The sequence below is a fragment of the Spodoptera frugiperda genome, chromosome 14 (genome assembly GCF_023101765.2).
Source record: "Spodoptera frugiperda isolate SF20-4 chromosome 14, AGI-APGP_CSIRO_Sfru_2.0, whole genome shotgun sequence".
Lineage (NCBI taxonomy): Eukaryota > Metazoa > Arthropoda > Insecta > Lepidoptera > Noctuidae > Spodoptera > Spodoptera frugiperda.
Window position 1 is genome coordinate 4,125,782 of NC_064225.1, and position 26,978 is coordinate 4,152,759.

At 37.0% G+C, this 26,978-nt stretch overlaps 1 protein-coding gene and 1 long non-coding RNA gene across 2 annotated transcripts in view; one reads left to right on the forward strand and one right to left on the reverse strand.

Annotated features, from left to right (window-relative positions):
• Window positions 1-26,978, reverse strand: part of LOC126911422 (uncharacterized) — a 380,164-nt gene that overhangs the window by 38,984 nt on the left and 314,202 nt on the right. The gene's annotated exons all lie outside the window — the stretch shown is intronic.
• Window positions 12,268-13,580, forward strand: LOC118264332 (uncharacterized). Its single transcript, XM_035576808.2, has one exon. The coding sequence runs from the start codon at window positions 12,289-12,291 to the stop codon at window positions 13,468-13,470; it is 1,182 nt and encodes a 393-aa protein (XP_035432701.2). The 5' UTR covers window positions 12,268-12,288; the 3' UTR covers window positions 13,471-13,580.

Here is a 26,978-nt window from a genome sequence, read left to right on the forward strand (position 1 = left end):
ATGAAACATGTCTAAGAACACTTGCACATAAGTCCCCTTTCATACGAAAAAAACTAAATTGAAATCACTGCATCCGTTCGGGAGTTATGATGCCACAGACAGACAGACAGACAGACAGACAGACAGACACGTCAAACTTATAACACCCCTCTTTTTGCGTCGGGGGTTAAAAATAATTACAGATATGACGTTATACTTCTTCACGCACCCTGTTTTTGCAAGAACAGTAGATATCCAACCTCCATTACATCTCATTCTAACAAAAACATTCCTTACATTACCAGTCTAGACCTCAACCGCCAACAAAATCTTTTTCTTCTACAACCTTCGTATCATCCGAAGTTCATCACTCAATAAAACTGTTCCATCACTGGCAGACGGTGTGCGAACAAATTCATTAGTTGGTGTAATTTATCATGACAATCCTAACGGCCAGGCAGCACCAATTAATGCTCGGTTAACCATCTCATTAGTGCATGTTAGATTTGGAATTATGTGTATTACGATGATGTGTTTGTGCTGGAAGCGGATGGGAGATTTGGTCCTTTGATCCGAATGTTTTAAATTGTAGTAAATGTGTAGTTGCGGTTTGTGATACAAAAAATTAAAGTATGTAAGGATAATGTTGTTATAACATATTTTTTACATATTATATTTTCATAAGAATAATCGTAAGTGCTAATTTAAATCATGTATGTAACTTTTGAGTGATTTGAAAGCAGGTGCAGAAAAAACTGCTTGATAGCAGGCATAGAATAAAAATATCGGTAGAGAAATTATTCTCAACATAATTTAAGACGGGAAAAATATAAAAAAAATATGCTAATGAAAATCAATTTATACCCAATAATATCTCTGTTCACTACAGCAAAAATTTCAACAAATCGTGACAAACGAATTGAATCAAAAGTTTCTTTCTATTCAATTTCTTACCTAAAGCTATTTGCATCACACCTGAACAAAAACTAAACAGTCTCTTCTAGATCATTCACAAACTCAATGGCAACGGAACACTGTTGCGGAACCATCACTCGGTCACAAGGTATTATAACCTATTTACAACTATGATTAATTGACATTTCAGCAGACCAAACGGATGGATATCTCCTGAGGTTTGATTATGATCAGTCGGTCTGTTGGAGACTAATTAACTACGCCATGATTTAGCGTTAAACCGTCCTTTGTTGCTCCAAAAATTATGCTTAATGACAGATGATAAGGAGGATTGATTGTTTAGTAGAAGCAGTGATTTTGAGACTTGGTCCTTTTGGTGTTAAATTTGGTCCTTAGGTACTAAGGTAGGTTTTAACTGTAAAATACGTTTTTTTTCTTCTATTCGAAGTTAGATTTTCAAGGGCTTCGGCTCGACAATGAAGAGTAGGAAAGGGATGGTTTTTAGTCAGCAAGAGTTTGACACTCCCTCTCTCTTTTTGTATAGATAAATTACCGTGATTTATATAGATAAATCACGGTTTACTAACGTAAATATTTAGAGAAAAACCACTATTAGTTTTTTGTCACTCTTCTTCATGTGTAGCGTGCGCAAAAGCGGTGACGTCGCGCAGCCTACTCATTACAGCACAGCGTGATTTTTATTTAATTTAGTATGTCTTACGATCGTTATTATAAACGTCGCCGCATCGTAAACCCTGATTTATAAATAATTTAGTATTTCTCACGATTTCACGATTCACGTCCCTAAAATCCCCATAATACAACATGATATATTCCAGTATTATTTTCTCTAAACATTCTTATTCCACGAAAACGATAAAACATTAAAATTTTAATGACAACCTCACCTTCCCTAATTACCATACAAGCTTCTACATTTACATTGAAACCCCAGTACCTAAGATCTTCACTAAACCGAGACGTGTAATGCAAGTGTAAGCTTAAGTCCAAATTCCCTGACATATGTAAGTACATAATTAATCAGTACTTGCTTCAGTAATGGTCGGATTCCGTCCAATGTATTCACACTGATCCTTTAGCCGACCGCAGTTTATATGACGAATGTGTAAACCTTTGTTTAAAAATTTCGTTTGAAGTCATTTCAGTTGGAGTTTTAATGGAGAGTGTAATGTCGTGTGTATGTGCTATATTTTTCTGTTTATTTAGTTTTTATATCGTCAAGCCTTTCATTGTCAAAGGGGTAGGCAGAGGTGCACATTATGGCACGTAATGCCAAATTGCTTCGTTGGCCGAGTGGTGGTGGTTGCGACTGCCGGGCAAAGGGTCTCGGGAAGGATATCTAGGCCGGGCAAGGATTGCTGGGCTAATTCAGTTTTTCGAAAATTTCTTACTAGTTGCACGGAGTCTGAAAATGTGCCCGGTATAGGTATCATATATACAACATAATATTGTAAAAAGTGGGTGTACTTTATGTTTATTTCATACTTCGTATAAGTGAACGTATGATAAATATTGGAATGGAAAGTTTTAAGTATTCATAAAGAAATGAGCCGGAAACCCAAAAAAGACGAGAATAACTATTGAGTTATAAGGAAAATATTTTTTTCGTTCATTTTTACAATACTTTTTGACAGCGAAAAAGTTTGGAACCGATTGATGGTAAGCGGTCACTAGTTAGAAATTAGTTTAATTAAAGGATAGATTCTGGAGATGAGGTTTTCTTAATAACTATAAACCTAAGTCTACTAAAATAAATATTAATTATCAAAAAATGCTCCAAACGATTCCACTAATGCGATAAACTTTCTGAGCCTAAATTCAGAACCAAAACATTATAAATCCGTGGAAAACTAATTAATTGCGCCTGACAGATTTCTTATAGCAAAATTACTCTCAAAAGAGAGCATAAAAAACCCGCAGGCGCTTACTAGTTTATTACTTAAAGCCAGTAATGAGAAAATTCATTGACATCCGTAAATTATAGAACGATGGTGATAACTAAGATTTTAAGAATTATTAAGCTTTGTTACTTAAATATAAACCTAAGTACAAGGAAAATAAATTACTTTTTTGTTTGTTTAATGAGTTACAAATTCTTTTTTTATTTTAGGAATAATAAAAGCAAAAAATAACACAATTACAAAATAATTTATTTAAATATGAACTATGAATTTCTATTTGTGTGTGCTATAATAAAGGTGGAAACGCAAAAGTGAGCCATAAAGAAGTAGTAAAAAGGTACAAAATGAATGTTTCGAGCGACGTAAACCGACACTGGACTGAATATTTTAATTTGAAGGTTAGTAAAAACTTTATTTGTTAAATAAACCACCTTACGTTTCTGTGCAGCAAACGTTACTTTATTAGATTTTTTTTGTAGATTTTACACAAAGTATTTCGTTGGTCTTAGACATTGATCTATAGCACACTGACTAGATGTGCCGTAACCATTCGATATTATATACTTAAAAATACTTAGATATTTAATTGTTCGGTTTAATTTCGGAAAAAAAATACTGCAATAAATGAGTCGTCATCATCATCATCAGCCTGTTCTCGTCCACAGGACATAGTCCTCACCAATGGCATGCTCCTGAGCTCAATCTTAAGCTCTACGTAGCCAACCACTACCAGCCATCTTGCGGATATCCTCACTCCACCTAGCTGAAAGGCCGCCTCTATGTTACCTATAATAAACGAGAATGCATGAAAAAAGAACATAAATATTAAGTAACTGTGCAAAAATAGCAACATACAATTGTAAAAAAAGAAAAAAAAATACGTCACTTCAAACATTATTCATTACAAACTTTCACTAAAATTTCTAATTCTAAAGTTAATGACATTAAGGAAAGTTTTAGTTTTCAGCCATAATCGTCCCATTGCAAGGCAACTCTCCTTTCACTCCACTCTGTGTAAAGCTTTTTGCAGCCAATTGTTGTACATTTTTTTATGGTACAAACTGGTAAACGAGCTGACGCATAGTAAACAATCGGTGCCGCCCAAGGACACCCGAATCACCAGAGGCGTTACAAGTGCGTTGCTGGCATTTTGCGGGTTAGGAATTAAGGTTTGTTAGAAATCGGGGATAGGGACGATTGGAAAGGAGGGTATTTGGGCCTCAGGTAAACTTATTTACACAACGCAAGCCAACGCTTGCGTTGTGTAAATAAGTCAGAAAACAGGCGTGAATCAACATTCACGTCTGTTTTCTGAGGCCGTGGTATTACTCTGGTCGAGCTGGCCCATTCGTGCCGAAGCATGGCACTCCCAAATTAAGGAAACAAAACATAAAATAAAACTACACTCAATTTGGTCCTTCCAGCAACTTTACATCCGCAGTCTTAGCAAAATGTCTTACAATGTTATGAAGATGAAGCTTAGGTACAAGACTACAAGCGTAGAGAAAATGTAAGCAAGATTATAGTGAGGGAAAAACTGTATGTGATGAGTTAGTACAAGAAAACTTTCTCTTAGATAATTCAGACTTTTGTTTCAAACACGTAGTTTGTGAGGAAATTTCTTAGTAAACTTATCTAAGTTAAAACTTGCTCCTGTTGATCGGTTTTATGGTATAAGAAAATTGATTAACATTTTGTAATTATGAACATAGGAGTTACGGACTGTCTAGTGGGATACCGGAGCTCCAGTTCAAAAAGCAGGAGTAGTAATGGGCTGGTTTTTAGTCAGTAAGAGTCTGATACTCCCTCTCGTCTCGCCCAAGGCGGGAGTAGCTATTGAATTATTTCCCCTCCTTAAAAAGAAAGTGTCTGGGTTTTTGATTTCTCTCATGAGAAAATGTTAGTGGTAAATTTTTGGTCATGACAAATATTTCAAAGTTTAGTCCATAGCTGAACAAAGGCTTTCCCATCAATTCTCCACACACCACCCAATGATTATATTATTTGAGACGTGGCGACGTCGCGCAGCCTATTACATCTACCTACGGCTCATAATGAAGAGTCCCTCTGTGACTCAAAACTAGTAGAGCTTTTCTCAATTAATTTACGCGAGTAAACCGTGATTTTTAGTTAATTTACTATGACTCACGATAGTTATAAAAAAATATACCAAAAGATGAAAGAGAAAAAAAAACTCACAAAAATCTTGACAGTGACCGAAGTTACTTAGATTGTATAATTAAGTTTCCCCAATGGAAAACAAATTTTCGTTCATAATTATAGCATTAGCATATTCATAAAGGCGGACTGGATTACATACTTTGAGCGAATTATGGCCACTCAATCTATAATTTAGTACGGACGAAAATTTAATTAAAATCTTTTGGTGCCATGGTGAGATTTAATTCCGTGTTTTATAGTGGTGAAAGGTCCAATTTTGTGACTGTTGTATGTTTGTTCAATGTTGGTATCGAATAAGGTAATATTTTAATTTATTTATTTACTGTTTACATTTGTTATTGTATGTGCACATACAATTCATATTGAATATTGGCTTGGTGAACTTAATTCTGTATACAATTAATGCTAGTCCACTTTAGTTCAGAGGTTGCAAAAGGGGGCTTTTTTTTTGAGGGGAGAAAATCATCCGATGCATTCTTAGCGCCCCGGTAACCTGTTACGTTGTCCGCAGCTCCGGATCAGGTTTCAGCCCTACTGGGCCCCATTTGTGAAAAAATAAACCCTCCTGTAGACTTTTTGCACTAGACAAATTCTGAGTAGCTTTAAATATGCACAAACAAAGTTCTCATATTCAAAGTACCTCATTGCGTTCATTCAAGTTCACTGTCAACATTAGAAAAGTTACCACACTCTCATACTTGAGGTGACTCTATAAAACCCATTAACTAATTAAAAGTAAATATCCTAGTAAAACAAGTCAGTATACTTACCGACTTTACTTACATTATAAGGGTCATGGGATAGGCATACATGGCTTAAACCAGTGTACACTGACCTTTGAATGTGTAAAAGATCATACAAAGCGAGACCATGTCAAACTGGTCGAGTATAGCAAGGGAATCGATTCATTCGAGCCGAATTGTTTTACAGATGGCGCAGTTGTATTTTTATGTCACTATCAATGTTTTAGTACACATCACTCGTAGTTATCAAATACGTGTTATTTACTGGTGAAACTGCGAATAAAATTTTGTGATATTTTTATTTTTTTGCGCTTCATACCAATACTAGTAGATGCCCGCGGCTTTTCTTTGCTATTGTCAATCTCTCGTTCTTCATACGATAGGGAAGCTAGCTAGTGTCTCACCATTGGACGTTCAATATTTGACAGCTGCTTTGATTGGAAATATCTTCTTCCTACATTTGAGCCATCCGGTGAGCAAATAAATGGCATTGCCGACAGATATGGTTCAGTCCTCGGATGCGGCTTATTCCACAGATAGGGTCTAATTCACAGATGGGGCTCAATCCACAAATAGGGCCCAGAAGGGCTGGAGCTACGGACCCACTTGGTAAATCGGGTTACCAGGGTTCCGGCTAAAAAAGTTTTTTGTCAGTAAGAGTCTGACACTCCCGCTCGCCTCTCCCAAGTGGGAGAAACCATTGAATGAATTTCCCCTAACAAGAAAACTACCTCCTAAAAAATAAAACAATAAGTGCCATAATAGAAGCCCAGCTATATCTATTCTGAATTATGTGCTCGTCACAGTACATTGATAAGTCCGAAACATTCATCCCAAATTCTCGCTCAGCAGTCACGCTCACGTTCACCAACCAACAAAACATAATTCCAAAATCTTTGTCATCTAAAATAAAAAGGCTGGTTAGCCAATGAAATATAACCGTTGCGGTGGCCACTTAATTAAATAAAACGAGCCCCGTCAACTCAAGGGAGACATTTACGATGTTTACGCAAACTCCGACGTCGACTGACACAGCAATTAAGGGGTTTTTGAAATTAAAAATATTAAAAGTCTTCTCCCTCGCGGTTTGGTTCGATAGAGTTATTTCTGTGTTCCTATGATAAGGATGTTTGGGATTGAAGGAGGGGAGAAAAGTGCAGGTTTTTTAAGTTGTTATGAGATGCGATTGCGACACACAATTCCTATCCTATCAAAAGTCACCTTTAAGTAAGTAATAAATCGGATCTGCGAACTATCTAGCGGATTACCGGGGCTCCGGCTCGAAAAGCAGGAGTAGGAACGTGGTGGTTTCTAGTCAGTAAGAATCTGACACTCTCTCTTGCCTCGCTCAAGGCGTGAGAAGCTATTGGATGATTTCCCCCCTTAAAAAAAGTAAGTAGTAAAACTTGGCCCACACATTTGCGTGTTTCTTGAGTTCTGATTGCATATAGTATGTTCACGCATTACACAATCTAATCATTCTCTAGATTTGTGGATCATAAAAAGCATTGTTCTATGTATATTGCACTTAGCAAAGTCTTCAATCGCCCAAACACTGGACATCAATCCATGCCAACCCAAAACAAACATTAATGATCTTGGAACAGGATACAAATTTCATTAAATATTTTAAAATGATAAATAGTATCTCTATCTTAACTGCGGTGTGATATCAAACTCTTTGTTTTGAATAAATTAAATGGAATGTAACGTTGAAATAAGGCTGTGGACTTAGATGTAGACTGAGCGATTTGTATTATCACTTCTTTGGTAAAAAGTACTTTTAACCGTCGAACATGCATGAAAAGAATTATGATTGTTGATGAAGCGAAAGAGGTATGTAAGAGTCACAATTGGCGTTTCATTGTCTCTGCCTACCCCTATGGGAGACAGGTTTGAAGTTACGTATGTATGTACTTCTTTGGTTGTCTTGGTCACCTCTGTCGAGCCGGCCCATTCATGCCGCAGCATGGCTCTCCCACACTTAAAATTTCGTAAAATACTCACCAATAAGATAGTTTTCATTTTGTTTTTCTTTCTTTTCTTTCTAAGCATTGTAATATCGATCCGGAGCTGCCGACTACCTAGCGGGTTTACCGGGGCTCCGGCTCGAAAAGCAGGAGAAGGAACAGGGTGGTTTTTAGTCAGTAAGAGTCTGACACTCCCTCTCGCCTCGCCCAAGGCGGGAGAAGTCATTGGATGATTTTCCCCCTCAAAAAAAAAGCACTGTTATATCGAAGACACAAATTCATCATCATCATCCCAAATATCAAGAGAAATAACGTTAAGTATCAATGAAAATCTCAATTTGTCCTGCCCGCCGTCTCCAAACTCCACCCAAACCAAACCTCAACATCTAAATTACATATTTAGCACAACCCATTTATTTTTAATACGAAAGATAAGGGCCCTTTGTACAGAGTAATTACAATAATTAAAAGATAATAATATTAACATTATTTTCGTAACTCTTTTCAATATTTTTGACGGGATTATACGACCGTGTGACATTGTGTGTCATGTTTAAAAATGTATGAAATTACTTATTAAAGTGTCATTTTTAGGGTTTTTAATCCAAGCAGTTTTCTGTTATAAAGTGGAATTGGTAGGGATGTTGGAAACTTAGCTTACGTTCATATGGCAAGCGTTAGAGTGCTTTTCCACCAGAGATGTGCTATGTTACGTTGCTGTGAATGTGTTTGGCTTCCATCAATCATATTTATTGTTACACATATGTATCTTATCACTGGTGGAAATGGATTCGGCTAAGCTGTTTTTTTTTTATATGGAAAGATGCCTGCTACGGGTGTGTGCTATGGAGGTGTGCTATGGATGCGTGCTATGGATGCGTGCCATGGATGTGCATTATGGATGGCTTCCCTACTAGCGATAGATCGCATACTCGACCTGCGCATCTTCTAGCACAGCTACTTTCATAGCACATCTTACTCGCAACGCTACATATTTTAGTATTAGTGGAAACAGTCACATAGTTTCACAGCTAACATCTTCGTACCATAGCTACAAAGCACATCTCTGGTAGAAAAGCACACGCGTGCTAGCTAAACGCGTGTTTTGACAATGTGTTCTTACAACTACATGCATTTTAGTTCACATCATGTGACATTGCGTTCATATGTTAACGCGCGTTAACATGAGAATGGTCTGAATGAAATGCGCATATTTGTAACCACACGTTTTAAGGTTTTTTAAGCAAGGAGGGAGATCATTAAGTTTCTTCTCCCGCGTTTAGCGAGACGAGAGGGATTGTGAGACTCTTACTGACTAAAAACCACCCCGTTACTAATGATGGTAGGTTTCAAACCCGCACATTCGTGCATGAGAAGCCATTCAGGCTACCACGATTGACACACGACTGCCTATCATTACTTTGCTCTAATTAAAACCTCAAGTCTACAGTCACTGTCGGCCAATGGGGTAAGAAATATTATCATAGATATATATACTACTTTACTGGGCTTTTTTGGGTTTTTCGAAAATTTCTCAGTGGTAGCACGGAGTCTGGAAATGTGCCCGGTATATGGCAATAGGCTCACCACCTATTGCATGGGACTTACAACATTAATTGTGAAATGTGGGCGTACATTGGCATTATTTGTCAATAATGTGCACCTCTGCCTACCCCTTCGGGGATTAAAGTCGTGACATTACAGATACATATATTATTAGGTAGTTACTCACCTTTTCAATTGTTTTATGCAAAATGAGCCGCTGCACTCGCCTATGCTTCTAAGGGAAAGATGGCTGACGATCAGTGTTGCCAACACACAAAAAAGTGGGCTAGTGCGTTCCGTTTTCTCAATATTTGCACTTAAGTTTCTAAAAGAAGTTTCGATCAATGTCGCCCCGCGATTAAAAGTAACCCCATTCTACCGTACTACTCATCTTACATGGTAAATGTTGATTCATATGACTAATACCACCTATCTGAAGTCCTGATGACCGTACCCCGTAAATTATATCGATAGGAAACTAGTTCACAATGCCCTTAAGCCATTTCGTTTACAGTTTAAAGTTGGATAACCCTATAGACGCTATGGGGTCGTAAAAAGGGATTACGTCCTACGGATGGGTCGCAATGAACACCTGTGTTCGCAAATAGATATTACTTTGTTCGGTACTCGCTTGACCATTTGCTGTAATGGTTTGTAGGGTTTTAAATACTGTGAATTTACCTTTTTTTAAGTTGATGATTACTTTATGATGAGTGTGTGTTTATGTGAATTTGTGTGTGTAGTTTTTGAGGGAATTAAGATAGTGATTTGAATAGTCAAAGTCAAAGTCAAACCGTTTATTGCAAACATTGAACAATGATATATACTCGTACACCAAAATATCATTATTTTTTCAATTTTTAGCTGTCAGTCTGTTTTTTCTGGCTAAATCTCTAAAATGGCTGAACCGAATATGAATCGACTTTTATTGGCAAGTAACTGAAGTACTCTTTGTACACCAATTATCACCAGCTACTTTGTGACCAATAAGTAGTATCTTAGGCTACTTTTATTTTTCACAAAGTCCATCATTCAAGTTGCGGACATCAGCCAGACAATCTTAAAAAACAAACAAAAATGTCCAAAAATACTCTAAAAAGAATAAATGTAGACAGTAAACAGGAAGAATTTGTCTCATAATACCCACACTTATTCAATATAAGGTGGAATGAAGACCAATATTACAATGGGTAGGCTACAAAAGGAGATCTCCCTCAAAAAAGGAAAAATTACTTTTCCAAATTGGAGCAATATAAAGGACGTTTTGTCAATATTAAAAATTTTTGTCAGTAGGTAGATACTCGACCCATATTTTATGAGAATTGTGGGATTGAAAAGCTGAATTTACTTTTTTAATTTTTGTATGAGTAGGTACTGGCATTTTTTGAAAAGTAAAAATAAATATTGGTCATGTAAATTATATCATTTATTCATTAGGTATAATATTATTATATCATACCTGCCTCGTCGGTCGAGCTGTCGCAAGTGCGACAAGGGACCTCGGGTTCGATTCCCGGGTCGGACAAAGTATTACTGGGCTTTTTTCGGTTTTTCGAAAATTTCTCAGTAGTAGCACGGAGTCTGGAATTATGTCCAGTATATGGTAATAGGCTCACCCCTTATTACATGGGACTTATAACACAAATGGTGAAAAGTGGGTGTACTTTGTATAGCGGCATTACGTGTCGTAATTAGCTCCTCTGCCTACTACTTTGGGGAAAAAAAGCGTGACGTTGCTATTATATCATTGGCTAGGGCCGATTTTTTATGTTACAGTGTACAATCATTATGACTATTACCGCCCATTGTACTGTCAATTTCTGAATGTTTGTTCTTTGTGTTTTATTAACCCCCGACGCAAAAAGAGGGGTGTTATAAGTTTGACGTGTCTGTCTGTCTGTCTGTCGGTCTGTCTATCTGTCTGTCTGTCTATCTGTCTGTCTGTCTGTCTGTCTGTCTGTCTGTGGCATCATAACTCCCGAACGGATGCAGTGATTTCAATTTAGTTTTTTTCGTATGAAAGGGGACTTATGTGCGAGTGTTTTTAAACATGTTTGATGAAAATCGGTTGAGCCGTTTTAAAGTTATGAGCGGTGAAAGTGGGGAGATTAACCGAAGGTCTGCAAATATACTGGGATGGGGTCTCAAATTAAACCGCACTGAAAGAAGATATAGAAAGATATTATTTTTTCGTATTAACAAAAATAAAAAATTTAATAAAAAATAAATAAAAAATTAAATTTAAAATTTAATAACAAAAATATAAAATTTTTAATTTAACGTTTTATTATAAACAAAAAATATTGCACCAATGTAATCTTTAGCCTACTTATAGAAACAAAAACTAGTAATTAATAAGTCAAAAAAAATAAAAGCGAACAAGCTTGACCTTAGATGTAATCTTTACCTTAACAAGAATCGAAACTATAGTAAGTATATGTAATATACTAAGCCTAACTTAACCTAACCTACCTATAAAAGGTATAAAATAAAAAATTAAATTAAAAATTTAAAAAACCCCCGACATAAAAACTTAATTTCCCTTTAAAAAGTAAAAAATAATAAAAGAAACTTAATCTTAAAGTACCTAACAATGTACTAATAATTCTAAAAAAAAATACGTCTCGTTGGGGGACCGCATTCATACGGACTGTACACCGCCGCCCGCACCGCTGTATTTCTATTTTCTGCGTTATAGTTAAGTACTTAAACATCAATTTACTTTAATGTTAACACCAAGCATGTGATACTTATGAAAAAATCGTAGATAAGTAAGAAATAATTAGGAGCGGATTTTAGTTTGTCTTGTATAGCAACTTATACAACTGCGTCTACTGATCCGCATCGTACGGACCGCATCATCGGCAATGCCTACATGCGATGCGTACTGATGATGTTATACAGAATGCGTACGATGCCGGCCTGTGGACGCTTACCTTAAGCCATCAGTGATTGATAATAGAATATATCATCGCAGTGCGATGCGCGCTCGAGTACGGACGTGTTGCATAAGTCGCTGCCCGATATTTCGCAATGAGTTCACAAAAACTTATCGCAAACGAGCTGTTGGCATTCATACAACATGCCATCGACACCATGGACGAGATCAGCATCATGCAGATTTGCAAGTCGAGCTTCAAAGAAGACGAGATTAGCAAAGGCAAGATGCTACTCTTCCAATCGACTGGAAAGCTGGACCAAATGCCATCGAGGAGGAGAGATGGCGCGGATAAGAGCGTCCAAGATATCATCACCTTTATGAAGGCGACCGACCCTGACGACGTTCCGACATTTGTGGCGAAGGAGCTACATAAGTTGCTGCCCGTCACTTTCGACCACGTAGATGTCACCAGGCTGCTGAAGGATATCACATCATTGAAGTCGAGCCTGGCCCAGATGCAGTGCAAGTTGGAGACGTCTGATACTACCACCCAGGAGCTGCGTGCCGAGATAGTGTTGTTACGCAATGCTGTTTCGGAAAGTAGGTCTCATGACGAAGCCAACGTGAACACACGTCGCGGGGCGCAAAATGTTTCGGTCAGCAGTATTCAATCGGCGAAACTGAACTCATCGCCTATTGCAAATAATGAGGTCGATGCACCGTGCCCCGCCGCTCCTCGTGTCTCTCCACGTGCAGAGAACACGTCACGCGAAGCTACGTCGACCCCCAAAGTAGCTTACGCCGCAATTGCTGCCGCAAACACAACAGCTGCTACACTACCTAAGCAGCTGAAAAGGGGTAAGCAGAACCGGCGCTGTGAATCCGTAACAACGATTCCAGTACAGCGCTGTCCAGAAAAGCCTGAGTGTGATGCGGATGGCTTCATCAAAGTTCAAAAGAAGAAGAAGAAGCCTACTTCTCGCAATCAGTGCGGTACTGGACTGACTGGACCTAACATGCTGCTGCGTCCAGCTGTGCCTACGACGCTGCTGTATGTGTCCCGACTACACCACACCACGAAAGTTGAGGACATCGTGGAGTATGTGAAGGTGAAGACCAACTGGACCTTGAGGGTCGTAAGGTTGGAACCGCGTCAAAATACTAACTTCAAGTCGTTTGTCGTGCGAGTTCCAACTCAACATCTCGAGAAGTTCCTCAAGGCAGAATTTTGGCCGAAGGGTGTCATATACCGACGTTTTCGAGGCAGGCTACGTGACACCGAGCAGCGTAATACGACGCCACGCATCGTCACATCGTGTGACCTCAATAATTAATATAATAATTATGTATTTATAGTATTTTATAATATGTTTTAGTATAGTATTATTGTATTAATATGGGCCTTCGTTGCCTGATGTAAATCAATAAATAAATAAAAAAATAAAAATAATATTTTTGCTTTTTAGTTGATTTTTGAAACTTTTTATTTAAACATTCTGATGAAAATCTTGTAACAGTCTACCCATCTAAAAAAGCTACAATTGATATAATTTGTTAAGAATCTTCAATTCCTTTAACAACCTAAAGATTAGAGAAAAAAATTACACAAAACTATTTCTTATTACTCTCAACATACAAACTATTTCTCCTTAGTAAACAAGTACGATCCCTTTTGTTTACAGGTACACTAAAGAGGTAATCTATATTCATTATCAACACATACTAAGATTAGTGGTCGCGAACACAAATGTATTACTCAAATAATACCGTGTTTAGCATACTCATAAATACATTAGCGCAATTGTAGATGCGGTTTGCGTAAGACGGCACCAACTAAGCGTACTAACTAATATTGCAAATTCGTAATGAAAGAAGCTCATTTAACAACAGGTACAACTTAGTACAAGTTTGCTTTTCTTTTAAAGAAATGGAAACAAGAGCGCGTTTGGCGATTTGATTGGCCGGCTCGAATAAACCAACCAATCAGTGCGCCGAACGCGCTCTCATTTCGATTATTTTAAATGTAAAACAAATTCGTACTATGGGTACAGCACAGGAGTACTCCCTGATAAATCTGAGCTGCGGACTGATAAGCGGTTTTACCGGGGCTCCGTCTCGAAAAGCAAGAGTAGGAACGGGGTGGTTTTTAGTCAGTAAGAGTCTTACACTCCCTTTCGTCTCACCTAAGGCGGCAGAAGTCATTGGATGAGTTTTCCCCCTAAAAAAACCGGCTCACTAAGCGTGAAGTTTGTGGCAAACTCCTCTTTTATATAGAGGAGTACTAAAATCCAGAGAGGGAACTGTTTCGGACTTTTGTAATGAACATTTTCGATTTAGTTATGACTAAGTGGCGCTGGTGATTTATAAAGTCTTGTTAGGCTATCGTACACATTCAAAGTTAAGTGACCAATGGCTAGATAATTTTATGTTTGTTTCAATCCATCTAGTTCTGATTTTGAGCTAAATTCTTGGGTTGTAAAAAACAATATTAGGCTTCGGAATTTTTCAGGAGACTGGGTTTATGACGGTCTGTTATACGAGCGATAAGTAGCGAGTCGATAGGTACCGTAGAAGTTTTAAGACGATTCGAAATAAGGAATTTAAGGGTTATTGGGGAATCGAGAATTTGGAAGATTGGGCAAGGGAGCTAATTATATTTCTCCGGTAACTTCACTCACACAACGCAAACGTTGTTTCACGTCAGTTTTTTGTAAAGCCGTGGTGTCACACCGGTCGAGCCGGCACAATCGTGCCGAAGCAAGGCTCTCCCACACTTATACATGTTTAAAGAAATAATGATGTAAAATATGGTTATTATAATATAAGTATAGAAATATTTTATGAAAGAAAATATTGTAGTAAACTTAAGAGGTCTTTAATCAAACGCTACAGGGGTTCTACTATAGTACCAAAGCGTGTTTAGAAACTTTACTATAAAAATGGATTCCTGGTGTTTCATAGTTTCTTTTAAGAATATACTGCATTGCTTATAAACGTGATATAATGGATAATGTAAAAGTTGTTTCCTTATTGCAAAGTATGTAACACTTTTTTGAGGGGTGAAAATCATCCAATAATTTCTCCCGCCTTGGGCGAGGCGAGAGGGAAGTATCAGACTCTTACTGACTAAAAACCACCCCGTTCCTACACCTGCTTTTCGAGCCAGAGCCTTGGTAAACCCGCTATATAGCCTGCGCTGAACCGTAACTCACTAGGCGTTTATTAGGGATCAAATTATACATTTCATGAGTAATACTTCATTAGTATCAAAAAGCTTTGCTATAATATTGACCATGAGATTTCGGATTTGATTTTCTGACCAAAAGGTAAGGAAAGGTGGTCACATTTTAATTTGATGAAATTATCTTCGAAAGTATTTATTTCAATAAGAAAATAATATACCATTTTAAAATAATCTATAAGACGGAAATAAAAATAAAAATTAGTCCTTTCCTCTTGAGGAGTTCCCTAGGAGGAGCATAGGAGTCGTAGTGTTCTTGAAAACGTTTCATTGTTTTTGCCCGATTAACTCCAGTCCATTGAATCACTTTTCAATAATCACAAGTGACAATAAACGCTTAATTAAATCTATTCCTACTATCAAAACGGTTCACGCCACTTACTGCTCTGAGCTATTCCTAGATTTACATTAGCATTGAATGGTGGAGACCAGTCACCGCATTTAAGCTGGTTCGACGCAATATTGACGGGTGGGACTGTGAGAAGGTGTGTGCAGAAGTGCAATAGAATAATAGCATTATACCATTCTGTACCTTTTTATGTTTAATGGACCGACGTTTGGCCGCTATCTCGCCTGATGGTAAGTGATGATGCGGCCTACTTAAGCTGCTATGAAGATTGCCTCCGTATAAGGTGTTCTAAAATTTCTACCACGACTTTAATGGGAGGTAGTGTTGTATGTGGAAATTACAATAGTAATGAAATTTCGTACCTCAGACCGGTTAATTCAATTTGAGAACATAAAGAAGTTAAATTAACATTGTCTCTACTCTGCATAACGTGGTTCACAAATACGGATAATGCGTCGATTCGTCGTAGTAGCAGCGTGACTATTGCCGCGTCGTGTCGCGGAATGCTGTTCATGAATATGAGTATCTAGCATGGCTTGAAACTAGTCAAGTTCCTCGTCAAACAGTGACGTAAGTAAACCGATAACATTAGAATTAATTTAGTATGTCTCATGAAAGTTATAATAAAACTAGCAAGCCCGGCAGACTCCGTTTCGCCACTAATTATTTTTCGTTTTCATAGGAATTTTCTATGCTATAAACCTCACGGAGCCCAAGACCTTTCCAATAAATGCAAAACCGTGGAAATCGGTTCGTGAAAACCCGACTTATTTTTATATATTAGATTTCTCAATCTCTATGATTATCTATCTGAATCTCGAGAAAAGAAGAAACATATTCAAGAACAATAGTCAGTTTGGACTTCTGGTATTCACAGCTTAGTGGTCAATTTCCGTGGTCAGGTTCGAGGGCAGTTGTGAGAATTCGAAGTGGTCTGATGCTGCATTAGGAACTACTGTTCTAAATCATTTCTATGATCGATGGTTGATCGTCATTGTGTGTCATTTAACCAAATATTGTTTAAGATGCTGTTAATTTTAGCGCTATAATGTATGTTCTTTAAATGTATGGCTTATTAGTATAATACAATACTACAGAAGGTATATAAAATGGCTCACTCAATAATTTTGTAGCAGAAATAAATAAATGTATAAATAATAGAAACAGGCGTTACTTTGCCGAAATCCATGCTACACTATCAATACAGTAAGATTTTTAGTCTTAATTCTGCTTATACCAATACTATGTTAGTGCAGAAATCTATACTAATATTATAAAGCTGAAGAGTTTGTTTGATTGTTTGTTTGTTTGTTTGTTTGAACGCGCTAATCTCCGGAACTACTGGTCCGATTTGAATAATTCTTTTTGTGTTGGATAGTCCATTTATCGAGGAAGGCTATAGGCTATAAAACATCACGCTATAACTATTAGGAGCGAAGAAATAAAGGAAAATGTGGACAAAACGGGGACAATTATTAATTCTTGAGGGCTTCCGTTGCGTGCGCTGCGAAAATGGTTCAAGATACGAAAATTATATGTGTGAAAGAATTATTCCTCTTAAAATGATCTAAAAAAAAGTCCGCGACAGTATATGTCTATCTTTTAGGATTAACTTACTACAATCGTTTTTATGGTAATCAAACTGGGTCGAAATTAATGCATTATTTGTTAAGAGTTGTATTAACGAAAAAATATTAATCTGTATCGAAATAAATGTGTTGTTCATTAAGAGTATTTAATTGTGAAAAAAATTGTCTTTGACATCACTAAACTTCAATAAACATCTTAGAAGATATTACAGGAGGAGAGGCATTGTTTGCGAACGACGTGGAGCCTGGTGTAACGATATGTACTCAAAAAAATTATAGTCTTACTAACGAAGTAAAACATTTTATGATCATTGACCATCGAAAGCGTTTGTTTACAGCGTAGAATGGCAAAAAAGCGGTTTACCACACGCCCACATATTATTGTGACTGTCTAACAAAGTACAACCAGATTCTACGTATAGTGCAATAATATTGGCTGAAACATTTGACAAACAAAAAAATCCAATTCTTCAATTTATTGTCATAAAAATATGATAGGGTATAAAAATATGGTCCTTAAGGATTTCTTAACCTTGCATCACCATGTATGAAAGAAAACATTTGTTCTAGAAAGTACTCTTTCTTTTTTTTTGAGGGGGGAAAATCATCCGATGGCTACTCCTGCCTTGGGTGAAGCGAGAAGGAGTGTAAAAATCACCCCGTTCTGATTTCGGGGCCCTGGTAATCTTTTACGTTGCAGCACCGGATCGGGCATCAGCCCTCTTGGGTCCCATCTGTAGTGGCCTGGCTCTTTGAGGCGTGCACAGAACGCGACGCACGGTACGCACGGGTCTGGTTTTGATCGGGCGACGAGCTACTCTTACTCGCCGTCCGCACAGACCCGCGCTTACGGTGGCCGGGGATCGTCACGCGATCCTCGACGCCCGGAGTGTCTTCTGCGGCGGCTGGGGCGTGATGAGGATCGTTCCCTCACGAGCTCCGTCTCCTCCTTAGCTAGGATGACTGCTTCGCAGAAGGGGGAGACGGCGTCCCTTTCCCTCTCGCTACGCACCTTGGCCTGAACTAGAGCCGGACGTAAGAGGTTACCGTCGCCATTCACATCCCTAAGGACATGGCGATGCTCAGCACATGCAATGCACACCGCCTCTGTATGTTCCACCATATCTTCCGGGCGGTCCTCGCAATGACGACACCCAGACGAAACGCCCGGGTGTTTCCTCCCGCCGAATTTGAAACAGGTACCAACCGAAACTTCCGTGTCCGGTAAGTACCTGCGTCAGGCGGTAGGTGAGGACGCCGTGATGCCTCTCAAGCCACTTTTCAAAGAGGGGACTTACCACTGCTATAACGCGTATGTAGCGAGCCCATCTAAAAAGTACCCTAGGAATTTTATTTCTGAAACACAAACCGGGGTGGCGGTTATCCAACCCATAGGCGCAGGTTTCCGGAAAACAGTGGAAACACATATAGTATAGAAATGAGTGTGGATTGTTCCTTATAATCATAATCCAGTGCTATCACGATTTTTCAGTGCACAAATTAACCGTGGGTAACAGCTATAATTTATGAAGCTGAGAAAGTTGTTTGCAAAAATAAATAATTATAATGCCTAAAATAACTATTCCACGCGGACGAAGTCGCGGGCACAGCTAGTAAATCATAAATTACCTTGTAAAAAAACTTTAACACCAATACACAAATTCCATACAACTTACTTGTTTTTTTTTTTGAGGGGTGCAAAATCCTCCACTGACTTTTTCCACCTTGAAATAGGCGAGAGATAGTGTCATACTTTTATTGACTAAAAACCACTCCGTTCCTACTCCTGTTTTTTAGAGCTGGAGTCCCGCTAAACCCGCTAGTCCGCGGCTCGAAATTCCATACAACATAAAGCCATTTTGTATCGCCTACATATCATCACCTACATGACATCAATACAGTACGGTTTGATTGTGGCTCTACATAATTGATGTCACATAATTGGCAACGCGACGTTACCCTGCCATTCCAACAGGCATCTGCACTTCAATTTTCCCTTTTCCTAAATGGATGGACATTTCCTAAGTGTTTGTGTTATCTTAATTGGTTCCTTGTTCACGTATTTTTTTTTTAAAAACGTTGCTCCACACTACGATTTTCTCCTGTGTCGTGGGTGCGTTTATAAACATACATGTTCACATACACATGACACCCAGACCCGAAACAACAATTTGTGGACCACACAAAGAATTGCTTCGTGCGGGAATTGAACCCGCTACACCTTGCGTGTCAGCCGGTTGCCTAGCCACCGCACCAACCGTGCAATCTGCATTTTCATTTAAACTGTTTAGATACATCGTAGTATACTGGTTTTCCGATAAGTAGATGGTTTATTTTACTTTTGATTACCTCGGCTTTAATGGGAGGTAGTGTTGTGTTTAAAGATTACAACACCTCATATATGGAGGAGGCCTAATAGTCCTGCAGAGGACTGTCACGGGCTCTTGATAATTAAGTGAAGAGAAATGTGTTCAAAGTTTAGTTTATACACACTTTTTTTTGACGGTCTGCAGCTCCGGATCAGGCATCAGCCCTACTGGGCCCTATCTGTGGTGGTCTGATGGCTCTTTGAAGTGCACGCGGAGTTTATACACACTAGACACATTTCCTAGTTTCATTTTTCATTGGAAGTTTTTAATAATAACTTTCATAATAATTACAATTTTAATCAACTATTAATAAATTGTAACTATCTAACAAAATAAACGGCCATTGCAACTACATTTAGTATTCATAACACCCAAACATGCTATATAGAACATTAAAATAATTCAAAACACAAAGTGATTTCATAAACACTAAACAGATTCATGTCAAAATCAACTCTACGCTCTAAATGAATGACATTAAAATCGCATCAAACAGAACACGAATAAAATTCTAACGTTATACAAAATAGAATGAACGAGATAATTGCGTTTCCAACCTTATACAACATGCATGAGACAGATGCAATAACTGAAATTGGTGATGCTATACACTGTTATATGATATACTGGCTTCAGCCCGCGACTTCGTGCGCGCAATCCCGATTTTTCCTAGCCCCATAAAATTTTCGAGAAATCCTTGGATAAAAAGTACCGTACCCTTTTCTTTGAGGGGGAAAAATCATCCAGTGTCTTCTCCCGCCTTAGTCGAGGCGAGAGGAAGTGTCAGTCTTTTTTACCAGTTCCATAAAATTTTCGAGAAATCCTTGGATACAAAGTACTATTTTTTGAGGGGAAATCATCCAATGACTTCTCCCGCCTTGGGTGAGGCAAGAGGAAGTGTCAGACTTTTACTGACTAAAAATCACCCTGTTTCTACTCCTGCTTTTCGAGCCGGAGCCTCGGCAACCCGCTAGGTAGTCTGCAGTTCCTAACTACTGGTAGAAACGGACTCAGTTAAGCTATGTTTTTTATATGGAAAGAAGTGTGCTATGGATGGCTTCCCTACTATCGATACATTGCATACTCGAGCTGCGCATCTTCCTCGCACAGCTACAAAGCTTAGTATCAGTAAGTCAACATAGTTTCACAGCTTAGCTATTACATCTTCGTAGCATAGCTATATAGCACAACTCTGCTGAAAAAGCACCCTCATGGTTGCATGTTGCATAATGTAATCTTTTTTGATATTTTACATGTTTTATGGACGTAGAGTGTTATGTATGATACATGTTTGTTATTGGAATGTGTTGTTGCTATAGTTGATGGATTAAAAGTGGCTGGTACATTCAGTTGGTAGTAAACAAGATTGTATTTATGTGTTGTGTGTCTAAAAACATAACCCTTTTTTGAGGGATGATAATCATCCTATGACTTCTCCTGTCTTGGGTGAGACGAAAGGGAGTATCAGACTCTTACTGACTGAAAACCACCTCGTTCCTATGCCTGGTTTTCGAGCCGGAGCCCCGGTATGCCCGCTAGGTAGACAGCACCTACAGGATGTGTTGTGTGTCTATAGACATGACTCCTTTTTTTTTTTTTTTTTTTTTTTTTTCAGGGGGAAAATCATCCATTGACTTCTCCCACCTTGGGCGAGGCGAGAGGGAGTGTCAGACTCTTACTGACTAAAAACCACCCCGTTCCTTCTCCTGCTTTTCGAGCCGGAGCCCCGGTAAACCCGCTAGGTAGTCCGCAGCTCCGGATCAGGCATCAGCCCTACTGGGCCCCATCTGTGGTGGTCTGATGGCTCTTTGAGGCGCGCGCGGAACGCTACGCGCCGTACGCACGGGTCTGGCTCTGTTCGGGCGGTGAGCTACCCTTACTCGCCGCCCGCAGGCCCGCACTTACGGTGGCCGGAGATCGTCCCGCGATCCCCGACGCCCGGAGTGTCTCTCGCGACGGCTGGGGCGTGAGGAGGTTTGTTCTCTCACGCGCCCCGCCTCCTCCTTAGCTAGCATAGACATGACTCCTGTGGTTGATTTAACTGAAATCATCATCACTATTTTTTCTATATCATTTTACTTTGATTGCTTTGTTGGTCGAGTATTCGAAAGTGTCATCACCGAGCAAGGGGTCTTGCGTTCGATACCCGGGTCTAGCAAAGTATAACTGGGCTCTTTTCGGTTTTACTAAAAAATCTTAGAAGTTGCACGGAGCTTGCATTTCTTTTTAGTATTGCAATGGGCTCCTATTACATGGAACTTATAACACAAATGTTGAAAAGTGGGTCTTCATTGTACAGTGGCATTACGTGCCGTAATGTGCACCTCTGCCTACTCCTTCGTGGATAAAATCCGTGACGATGCTTTGTTCATCGACTTTCAAAATAATTATTACTATCAATTTAAATAAGTAAATTTCTCAGAATTTACTCAATATTGTAATCGTTATAATTATAAAATGATTGCTCATTATAGTACGATTACGTCTAAAAATATTACAGGCTTCTAAAAATAATTCACTATAAGTAAATATTATTAAATTTCAAAGGATTCTGATTCCATTAATTTAATTAATAAATGAGATGAATATTATATAAAATTACATGCTAGGTTTGATTCATTTTAATGTCAAGTGTTATCATTAAAATAATTAATCAAAACATTATTTTGTTATTTATTTAATTACACCACGATTAATGACACACTCTTTATAAAACATAACATAATATTTTTACTCCACAAAGTATTTTTGCAAACTAATTATTTTTTATTTTATGTTTCAACATTTGGTCAGTATCTAGCCTGGTGGTTTGCGATGATGCGGCTGATGCCCATTAGTAACCTATTCACTCGGACCTTGAAGACTTCTAGGTTGTAATAAACTAGCGGTCCTCCTCAACTGAACACGATAACGTCTAAAACAGTAAAAAAATTCATGTTTGGGAGTAAAATTGGCTGAGTTATGTGTTTATGCGTGCGCGCTAGCGTATGTATGTGTGTGTGTGTGTATGCGTGTATGATGTAAAAATGAGTAGTTATATAAGTCGAACAATTTCCAACCACAATATAAGACTGTGCGTTCTACGCTTTACAACTCAGAGATGCTTCGTCAAAAATCTTAGTACCATTATGCTTAATTTCGGAATAAAAATACGAAACTGATGAGAACTGAAAACCAAACTGCGGTTACTAAGAAACAGTTCTGTAATACCACCGCTTTGGATCGAACGTAGGTAGATCTGCTCGACCAAATACATAATCTTACATTATTCAAACTAAAACAAAAAATATATCTACTTCACAAACCCTACAGAGCTTTACGCAAATCCAATACGATAACTCGCAGTATCAGAATATAATAAGATATGTAAGAATAAAACCTTTCAAGACAATCTCTCACAGGGGTTGGTAACTATTGGTATACGATCAAACATTCTTGAGTGTCCGATAAAGGATGATGCCAGGGTGGTTTTTAGTCAGTAAGAGTCTGACACTCCCTCTCGTCTCGAACTGTCGAGAGAAGTCATTGGATTAAAAAAATACTAATAGTGAAGTTTTATGTTTTAGTCTAGTTAGTTTAAGTGTGAGAGAGCCATGCTTCGGCACGAATGGGTGGGCTCGACCGGAGTGATACCACGGCCTCACCGAAATCCGACGTAAAACAACGGTTGCGTTGTGTTCCATTGTGTGAGTGAGGTTGCTGTAGGCCCCATTACAAATTACAAAAGGAAATTAGGCGGTGTTTCAGCTCCTTTTCTCGGGAAAAACATGTAAAGCCGTAGCCCGATCGTATCAGTCTGCCATTCTATAGGGTTCTGAGAGTGAGGGAACACACACTGCACCTGTGTTTGCGCACACCCTTGTGTGTTATAACATCTCCTGTGTAGTGGGCTAGTCTAGTTAGACAGACTGCCCACCGTGGTCGAAATCGATTGGGGAGACTTTATTTATTTATTTATATACACCGTTACCCTTTAATTCTTTTACATCCAATATTTGAAAGTAAACATCAAAAAAACAAAAGGTAAAAATGTTTATCATCCACGATGTTCAAAGGATGGCTTTATGTATGAATGCGGCAACCGCATTCACAGAATGAGGCTATAAACATAACATTTATGACATTTCGCTACTATTTTACTATTCTAGGAACTTAAACGTGCCTATGTTTGCGTTTTATGACTGGAATCTTGGTGACATTCTGTATAAAATATTTTTATACTTCTTTTTCCAATGGTTCCATTTGTGAATTTAGTTTTTGAATGTTTTGGTAGTTAGAATATTAACTTTATAAAACTTTATTCCATATTAGGACTTCCAATTTCGTAGATGCATGTAAACATATTTTTATGTTATTTTTAAACTTTCTTCACTTATACATTCTTTATAATCTTTCATATTTATTTATTAAGGATAATTATTATCTAATTTTCACTACGCACCATGGACTGGACATCCTGAATATCAGTATTTATAACTGTGACAAAATACCGTCGTCAACGTATTCTCTTATGTATGTCTACTTAGTCAACTTAACAATGAGAGAAAATTGTAAGTTGGTTTGGTCCTGTATTGTTTTTTGTGTGGGAAAAATAATCCTAGGACTTCCCCCGGAGTATCAGATTCTTATGCCCGAATACTCAAACGCTACTCAATTTTAAGACGCTCTCAAATGTAGTACTGTCACTATCAATTCTTTATAAAATGACAGATATAGCACGATATTTAAGTACAACTTAAAATTGAGTAGCGTTTGAGTATTCGGGCGTTAGTAACTATAATCACTCCGTTGCTAGTCCTGCTTTCCAAGTTGGAGTCGCGACAACCCGCTAGGCCCGTTAACCCGTTAGGGAAAAATTGCCACTGAATAAAAATAAAACACGTAATAAATGTTTCTATCTTTATTTGTCAAAGTTTACCTTATCAATAGTTACAGTAATCATTTTATTTAGGTATCATCCACCTACAGTTTGTAATGATGACTTCGTAAAGTAATCAACCCAAACATATTTTTATATCAAACATTTCCATCGCCTAACGCACATTATTGCATTAATATAATAAATAAAATCTTTTTTTTTCATTCAATAAATTATTATAAATTTACTATTTACATATAATATATTAATATAAGTTTTGTATTTACATTTTATTATACAATTTGTTTTCAATCTTTATTTATTTTTTATTTAAACATTCGACTAGAAAAACAACTACAAAATAACAATATAATAATAATTCAGTGCTATTTAGTTTTTGATCGTGTACTTAAAAATCTGTTTACAATAATATCATTATTTACAATAAATTTCCTATTCATTAATTAAATGTAACATTAATAATATAATTATGTAAACAATAATTACATTTTAATAATGAATCTAACAATATATTTGAAATGAAATAAAAGTTAAAATATTTTATTTTCTAATAAAATTACAAGTCTTTCTAGGATTTCGAAAATAAGATAATATTAAATTAAATGTCGAGTACGGTTTCGTTCCCCAAAATGAATCCATTTATTAAAACATAGTTTTCTTTCTTTTATTTTATTTTCATTATACGTCAGGATTGAAAACATCAAATTATTATAAAAAAAAGTTAAATTAAATAGCTAAACCGATTTCTCGAAGGAATAGAGCGGGATTGCTGTCACAAGTTAAAAAAATATTCACAGACTGACATTCGATTTTTTAAATAAATAAATGATTGTTTTGTTTATTATTGTGTAAAATAAACTAAAATTATTTTAAAATATAACTTAACTAACAGCAACGTTTATTTATGTAAATATATTAAGAAAAGCTCTACTAGTTTCGAGTCTCAGAGGGACTCTTCATCATTAGCTTTTCTCAATATATTTAATTACGTAAGTAAACCGTTGTTTTAAGTTAATTTAATATGTCTCATGATAGTTATTATTTGAAATTTTAATAAGTCAAAATTAATTATTATTCATTTAAAATCGATAACATAAATGTAATCATGACATAATGATTTTAAATTATAGTTATATAAACAAACTAGAAATGTCAATATTTAATGTTTTTAAACTATATAAAAATAAAAATACAATCGACTCTCGTTAATCCGAATCTTGAGGTTCTCTTAAATTTCTGCAATATTTTTAACTTTTTCTTTCTGTTTATTCGAATTGTAGAAAGTTTGCAGCCAATAAGTTCGAATTAACGAATAATTTTATTACATAGCAACGATTGTTTTATTCCAATTACCAAGTGTATAAAAATGTATTGATTTAGTTCGAAATATAAAGAGATTTTCTAGGGACCTCGTGATAACCTTCAATGGTAATTCATTTTAAACCTTTCAGTAGAAAGGTTCAAATTATTATCGAAGGTTTGAATTATTGAGAGTCGACTGTACATTGAAAGTTTCCCCACCTATATATTACTGGTGTACGTAGCACCTTAGAATTTCATTATGTTATGACAAAGAAATGAATACAAAACAATTTTAGTTCTTAGTATTTTCTCCTTTTAATATAATAATATACAATCGCTATTTCTTATAAATGATACCACGGTTTTGCGGTATGTATACTATGTATATGTATCTAACGTTAAATTAAGTTTTATTTACATTTTACCGAAATTAGAAGGCCCATTTTCTTGAATTAAATAGTTTAGTAGAAAAACTTGGGTCGAGTTTTCGCAGAAATTTCCAGAACGACCTGCCTAATTGTAAATATTTGACGGTTTCAAACTGTGTTACTGTTTTAAGAATTTATATTTATGTTACGAGTAGAAGCTTTCTGTGTCAGTTTATTTTAATTGTTGTGTTTAAATTTAAATGAAGTTGAAATAAATTATGAAGTAACTTTGTGTTAAGAAATCAAATTATTATTTATAGACAAACGTCTTTAATAGGTCATAATACTTGTATTCTAGATCTTTTTCACAAAATCAATACACTAATATTAGAACTTGAGACGGGATATTTACCATGTTTATCTATTTCTATAAGTTTGCGATATTTCGGTATTATTGCAAGCGCCATGATCACGGATGAACTGTTTGAAACTGAAATATTCCGTCTCAAGTTCTTATGATATTAGTGTTGGTGACCATGTCAGTTTAAAAACTTAAAATCAATATACTTTATAGGTTTGTCTGTTTGTTTGAACGCGCTAATTTCCAGAACTATTCGTACGAATTGAATTTTTGTGTTGTTTAGTCCATTTATTGAGAAAGGCTAGGTGCCGTAAAACATTACGCTGAAACTCAATGGGAATAGCGTCAGGCACTAGATGTCTGGCACTCATGCTGAACTGGTCC